This window comes from Cebus imitator, unplaced genomic scaffold, assembly GCF_001604975.1.
Source record: "Cebus imitator isolate Cc_AM_T3 unplaced genomic scaffold, Cebus_imitator-1.0 Scaffold54, whole genome shotgun sequence".
In the NCBI taxonomy this organism is placed as follows: Eukaryota; Metazoa; Chordata; class Mammalia; order Primates; family Cebidae; genus Cebus; species Cebus imitator.
Genome location: NW_016107369.1, coordinates 1664172 through 1671574, shown reverse-complemented (window position 1 = coordinate 1671574; position 7403 = coordinate 1664172). Strand labels below are relative to the sequence as shown.

General features: G+C 52.4%; 1 protein-coding gene across 1 annotated transcript in view; it reads right to left on the bottom strand.

The window, feature by feature from the left end:
• Nucleotides 1-2682: 2682 nt before the first annotated feature.
• The window catches only part of ISM2 (isthmin 2), an 8783-nt gene continuing 4062 nt past the window's right edge, over nt 2683-7403 (bottom strand). Inside the window, exons 4-6 of the mRNA XM_037738576.1 lie at nt 4900-5040; nt 4570-4653; nt 2683-4437 (exon numbers count right to left, since the gene is read on the bottom strand). Coding sequence (XP_037594504.1) covers nt 3917-4437; nt 4570-4653; nt 4900-5040 — 746 coding nt within the window. The 3' untranslated portion in view covers nt 2683-3916. The remainder of the gene's footprint in view (nt 4438-4569; nt 4654-4899; nt 5041-7403) is intronic.

The window sequence follows — 7403 nt, the reverse complement described above, 5'->3', positions numbered from 1 at the left end:
TGGCTCACACCTGTAATCCCAGCACTTTGGGAGGCTGAGGCGGGTGAATCACCTGAGGTCAGGAGTTCAAGACCAGCCTGGCCAACATGGTGAAACCCCATCTCTACTAAAATACAAAAATTAGCTGGGCATGGTGGCACGTGCCTGTAATCCCAGCTACTCAGGAGGCTGAGGTGGGACAACTGCTTGAACCCAGGAGGCGGGGGTTGCGGTGAGCCGGGATTATGCCACCGATTGCACTCTAGCCTAGGCAACTAAGCAAGACTCCATCTCAAAAAAAAAAAAAAGCCTTTTCACACACCTGGCTGCAAAGTTACCAGTTCCAGAATACTTAGAATCAATCAAGTAAGATGACCAATACGTTCGTAAAACTCAAGGCACCAGGCTAAGTGCGTGCCATTACATGGCTATTCAATTCTCACAATTAGAGTTCTACTGATAACATTTTGGTTAGCCATCTGAGCCTAAAAAGCAGAATGGCATAGCTAGAAATAAAACTGTGGACTTGGACTTTTGTTTGAATAGTAAAAGTTCCACTTCTTAACAAATTCGGTGAATATCCTTATCTGTAAAATGGGTACAACAGGTGCCTTGTGAGAGCGTTTGAGATGACACATGTGGAAACACTGGCGCCTGGTGTCATTTAGCAAATAGTACCTGTGGATTCCATTCAAAAGCCCAAGTGTTTTCCCTTAAGCCAGAATGCTCTTTTAAAAAGCTGGCTAATTTTAGTGCAAATTGTATATCTTGGGCTAAGGGCTCTCCATGCCTGAGAGGAAGAACAATGCAGAAAAGTAGACTCCACTACTGGAGATTCTTACTCAGTGGGTGTGGGGTGTGGCCCATAAACATATTTTAATAAATATTCCAGCTGATTCTAGTATCAGGGATGCGCTTTGAGAAGCACCTCAACATGTTAAGAAAACCTCATTGCACAGCAGCACATTTGGGTCCCTTTTGTGAATAACAGGGCAAAGGATCTAATCACTGTCTTCCAAGAGACAGAGGTCAGCAGACTCTATACTGCTGGTTACCTAAAACTCTAGTAAGAATTCAATCTGACCAGTCTTGCCTATCCTAGGGCCCTTTGTGATGTAAACCATCTTGGTTGCTGGGGCAGTTCTTAAGGTAGAAACAGATGGCAGTATTCATCTGGATTCATGGCCATGGATGAACACCTGGTGTTGGGGACAGTTAGACCAGCTGGTCAAGCCAGTGATGTGACTGACACTGGAACAGAACGGAGCGGAAGGGCCCTCTCTGATTTCATGGGCTTCCTCTGGGCTGATACTAGCTGCTCTGGAAACCCCCCACTTCATCAGGCTCAGTGCTCCCACTGCTGGCGCTGCTCCTCGCACCCAGGTATTCCTGGGTAGCCTGAGGCCACCTGCACAGTGTCTCTCCTTTGCAATGCTTGAATAAACATGATTTCATAGCCAACCCCCTCCCCAGCCCCTTTTGTTTAGTTTCTATCATCTATGGCCTGACATGGTAGCAATTTAGCATGCCACTTTAAATTTACAGATTTAAAATGGGGTTGGCTAAATTCAGTATGGGTAATAGACAACCATTAGATATAGATTAAATTAAGACAGTATGTTTAAGTGCCAAGGTAAGATATATTAGAAAGGAGGGGAATTCACAGTTTCCTTAGAAAGTAAACTCTGGGATTACTCTATCTTGTTACTTTTGAAAGTTTCTGCTGAAAAAAGCCTTGAGCTGGGTGCCATGGCTCATGCCTGTAATCCCAGCACTTTGGGAGGCCAAGGCAGGTGGATTGCTTGAGCTCAGGTGTTTGAGAACAGCCTAAGCAACATGGTGAAACCCCATCTCCACCAAAAATACAAAAATATGAGCCAGGTGTGCTGGCATGGGCCTGTGGTCCCTGCTACTCAGGAGGCTGAGTTGCGAGGGTCACTTGAGACTGGGAGGTGGGGGTTACAGCGAACCGAAATCACGCCACTGCATCCAGCCTGGGCAACAAAGCGAGACCCTGTCTCAAAACAAATAATAGCCTATGCTAATCTTATTGAATTCCTCAGACAAGAGAAAGGGAGTGAACCTAGCTCCCATCTGGTGCTCTCTCTGACCCCCTCAAATTTCTAGCTGCAGCATTTTTAGACTGCGGTTCAGGAGCAGACTAATAAACTTACCTCTGGGTGTGATGGTCATTGCAAACATCTGATTCTCTGAGCGTCTCCAGCAGCGGCTCTGGACACACCTTCCTTCACTGTGCTTCCTGACATATCCCTGTCCTTCCCCACGTCAGGAGTGATGGTGGAGTATCTAGTTGGAGTGCCAACTGAGGCAGAGCACAGATCCACCTGTCATCTGAGAGCTGTAGGTATTTAGGCAACTCTTTATTGGATCTCCTCACAGTAAATTACTTCCAGGTGGAGTAAATGCAATTTACCTCTCTGACAAAGCTCAGAGTGAATGTGCCCCTGAGTTCCAGCCAGCTCCTCATCCATCTCCTAGGCAGTGTGAATAAGGAAAACTGATATTTACAGTCTAAACCCTGCATGCCACGAGCTCTGCCTGCCCAGCTGGTCCAGGAAATGAAAAGGAGGCTGCTGCCGGTTAGGTAGATGACAAGCACACCCACGGGAGCTGTGGACCATAAGCAAGGGCTCCTTACACTCCTCTGCTCTCCCGGGGCCCAAAAATCTTTACCAGACAGAATTTGAAAATAAAGTGCTTTATTGCTGAGGATCCCACAGAGCTTCAAGGCGGCCATCTAAGGGCTAGGACTGAAGTCCCCTACCTGTGGTGGCTCTGGTGAACACAGACAGTTGAGACTTCAACATTTCAATCCCATAGAAGGCAAGGAAGTGTGGCTGGGGGCTGGGGAGGCAGGGAAGAGGTATGAGGTGTGCCCGGAGAGCGGATTATGAGCATCTCTTCCAACTCTGCGTTCGTCGCATTCAGTGATGCTGGGAGCAGGAAACAGGCCGCTGCAGAAGGACTGAAACCACAGAAGTTGCCCACAAGCAACAAATCAGGGCTTTTTTTCCCTCCCAGAGAACTGGTTTACCATCACTACAGATGTGTGACACGCTCTCCTGAGCCACTGCTAAGCTCGCCCAAGCCTGGCTACTGTGACAAGCTATCACCCCCCCACTCGGGGCAGTGCCAGCTCCCAGCCCTGCACATCCCTACAATCAGCAGAACAGAGCGGCCTAAGCGAAGGAAAGGGACCAGAACTGAGCAACCAGTTCCCTGCCTGGAGTCTACTTCCCTCAGCTGGGATGGCTTTCAGCCCAAAACGAAAGTGGTGTCCAGCAGAAAGGCAGCTTGGGGCTGCAGAAACCCTCCCATACAGTGGCTCGTGGCAGGGGGTGGGGAAAGAAGGGCACGTGCACCACCCACAGATAAGGAGGAGTGGCCAGCAGGGCTGGATGCGCCCCTGGCCAAGGATGGCTGTGTGGATGATAAGAGTGGCCCTTCCTCAGCTGGCCATCAGAGTGGGGTGTGAGTGACTCACTGGAGATCCCAGGAATCGGGATGTTTCTGCAGCTGCTGGCTAACACCTATGTGCAGAGCCGGTGCAGAAGAGCCCAGCTCCCAAGGAGGAGGAAAATGAAGGGCCAGGTGGGACAGCACCTCCCAGCAGGCAGCAGCGGGAGGCGGCAGCAGACACAGGCAGGTATGCACATTTCCAGGGCTCCCAGGGACACCCACCCTGGGCCCTCCATACCCTTCAACCTTCTCACTAACCCCACTGAGACATCTGCCTCGGGGTCACAGGCAGCGAGCAAGCAGCCTGGGACCAACCTTGCTGGGGGAGCCCTTCACTCACCCTGTCTGGGCAGGGGCGGGGTGAAGGCCCTACCAGGAAAGTTCTCCCGCCCAACAGCAGCAGCAGCAGCAGCAGCGCGGGCCCTCTACCTGCAGCGTCTGCTCCGCAGCCCCGGCATTAGTACTCCTTGGCCTCCTGCAACTGTGCCAGGTACTCCTCCAACGGGGGGTTGTCGGGGCAGGCTCGGTCGTTGTTGGGGGGGCGCACGGCGTGGAGGCGGCTCCAGTCCCCCTTGCACAGGATCCAGGGCAGCGTGTCCACCTTGAAGTGCAGCTGCGGTGACAACTGCGGGCTGATGAGGTTGGGCGCGCCGGCGCCCTTGCCGCGGGTCAGCAGCCGGCGGTGGTTGTCATAGCAGCAGTGCTGGGCGCCCAGCGTGCTGCTCTCCTCGGACAGCAGGGAGCGCAGGCAGTAGCGCGCCGTGGGACGGTAGATGTCCAGGCGCTCGGAATGGCCACTGGCGTCCCTCCACCGGTATCTGCGGCCCTGGCGCTGGTGGTCCCGCAAGCTCACGGTGCGTTCCATGGCCCCCCGCGGGTAGACACACGGGCAGCTGGGCAGGTCCCGCTGCATCTGGCTTATGTAGTTGGTAAGGAAGTCGTTCTTGCAGGTCAGCCACTTTTCGCAGCTGTCCACATCTGCAGAGGGCAGGGAAGTGCAGGAGGGAAGCCAGTCAGAGAGCCAGCCACACCCGTGTGGGGTGGGGACTAAGGGCCAGTGCAAGGGGACAGAAGGCCCGGGCCCCAGCTGGTGCCTAGCCCCCCACTGACCTTGGCCAAACAAATCTGTAGCACTCTCGTTCAGGTGCTGCCACTCCTCACTGAGGGGGCCCGAGATGTCCTTGTCCTCGGTGTCTTTGGGAAGAAAAGAGGCCAGGCTGGTGACTCCCCAGGGCACCTCAGTGCCCCTCATGGGGAACCCCAGCCCTCACTAGGCTCTCAGTGCCCACAGCAGCCGAGAGAAGCCTGGGACAAGGCAGGATGACCATGTTTGTGAGCTTCCTGCATCCCCTCTCCCAAGCCCACCCACTTTTCCAAGGGACCAACCCTCCAGTCTAAGCCACACCAGCCACTCCTATGCGGGGGCGGGACTCATCTCACCAGAGCAGAAGGGCAGTTCACAGGTGCGGGACTCGATGAAGGTGCAGCTGTAGCCACAGGACCGAGTTCTTTGCTGTTTACCAGCGCTGCAATTCCCACTGCAGGGAGACCAGGGACTCCACTCCTCCTGAGTCTCATGATCTGGGTCAAGACAGGGAGCTGGGGGTGAGTGCACACAGCCCACAGGGCGCATCGGTGCACATCAGCACAGGGCACCCTTTCCTCAGGTGGATGCAGCCCATGCCAGGGCTGCCAGCCTCATGAATGAAACATGGGCTGGAACATGGGCTGGATTTCAGCTTCCACCTGCACTGTCAACTGGGTACCCTTCTGCAGTGAACAACCTGTGCGAAGAGACAGAACAACCCCTAGCCACTTGCTCTGTGCCAACACAGCAATGAAGAGAAAATGATACCTGGGGCTGGGAGCCATCTGACTGCTATTGGTGTGACCTTGCGCAAGTCCCCCGACATCTCTGAGCTATAGTTTTTTTTCGTTTGTTTGTTGAGTCAAGGTCTTACTTACGCTTTTGTCCAGGCTGGAGTACAATAATGTGATCACGGCTCACTGCAGCCTTGAAGTCCTGGGCTCAAGCAATCCTCCCACCTCAGGCTTCCTGGTAACTGGGACTACAGGCACACGCCACTAAACCTGGCTAATATTTATTTATTTATTTATTTTTCAGACGGAGTCTGGCTCTGTCTCCCAGGCTGGAGTGCAGTGGCATGATCTTGGCTCACAGCAACCTCCACCTCCTCGGTTCAAGTGATTCTCCTGCTTCAGCCTCCCATGTAGCTGGAATTACAGGCACACGCCACTAAACCTGGCTAATATTTATTTATTTATTTATTTTTCAGACGGAGTCTGGCTCTGTCTCCCAGGCTGGAGTGCAGTGGCATGATCTTGGCTCACAGCAACCTCCACCTCCTCGGTTCAAGTGATTCTCCTGCTTCAGCCTCCCATGTAGCTGGAATTACAGGCGTGCGCCACCATGCCCAGCTAATTTTTGTATTTTTAGTACAGACAAGGTTTTACCATGTTAGCCAGGCTGGCCTTGAACTCCTGACCTCAAGTGATCTGCCCACCTTGGCCTCCCAAAGTACTGGGATTACAGGTGTGAGCCACCACAGCGGGCCAAGCCTGACTAATTTTTAAATTTTTTGTGGACAGGGTTTCGCCATGTTGCCCAGGCTGGCCTTGAACTGCTGGGCTCAAGCAATCCTCCAGCCTCAGCCTCCAAAATGCTGGGATGAAAGCCGTGAGCCACCCACCTGGCCTGAGCTATAGTTTTTATGTCAGTCAAAACCAAGGCTGCCAATATTCCCCTTGCACTGGGCATATTTAATAATTTCCCAGCTGGGCATGTAATCCCAGCACTTCGGAAGTCTGAGGCAGGCAGATTGCTTAAACTCAGGTATCCAAGACCAGCCTGGGATATATGGCAAAATCCCATCTCTACAAAAATTTTTAAAAAGCTACTCAGGAGCCTGAGGAAAGAGGATCGCTTGACCCAGGGAGGTTGAGGCAGCAGTGAGCTGTGATCTTGCCAATGCACTCCAGCCACGGCCAGACCAAAATCCTCAGACTGTGCAGAGCCTGAGAACCAGTGCTTTCTGTGGAACCCCCAAAATACTGACAGCTGGTTCCACACTTCACAGGCAGGCCAGTGCTGGCACCAAGAGTTTAAGGGAAATTAATGGGAGAAAAGCTGAAAAACATGAATATTTTTCCTTTTTTTATTTTCAGAGACAGGGTCTTGCTCTGTACCCCAGGCTGGAGTGCAGCGGTGTGATCATGGCTCACTGCAGCCTTGACCTCCTGGGCTCAAGTGATCCTCCCACTTCAGCCTCCCAAGCATCTGGGACTTCAGGCAGGTACCACTATGCCCAACCAATTTTTGTGTTTTTTTGTAGAGACAGGGTTTCACCATGTTGCCCAGGCTGGTCATGAACTCCTGAGCTTAAGCAGTCTACCTGCCTTGGCCTCCCAAAGTGCTGGGATTACAAGGCATGAGCCACTGTGCCCAGCCAGTCATGAAAATTTTCTGTGAGTTTACATTATTTTAGTGAATTGGAAAGAGCCTGTCACAACTTAGTCTTAATCACAGGCACCTCTGTCCATCGACAAGACACCAGGGCTCCAAGGGAAATGGCCACAACTATGCATAAAACATGTCTGCACCCACAGGAAACCTAAACCACAATCTGCAAAAATAGAAATCATCATCACGGCCAGGCGAGGTGGCTCACGCCTGTAATCTCCACACTTTGGGAGGCTGAGGTGGGTGGATCACTTGAGGTCAGGAATTTGAGACCAGACTGGCCAACATGGTGAAACCCCATCTCTACTAAAAATACAAAAATGTGCACATGGTGGTGCACACATGTAATCCCAGCTAATCGGGAAGCCGAGATACAAGAATCATTTGAACCCGGGAGGCGGAGGTTGCAGTTAGCCAAGATCATGCCACTGCACTCCAGCCTGGGAAACAGAGTGAGATTCCA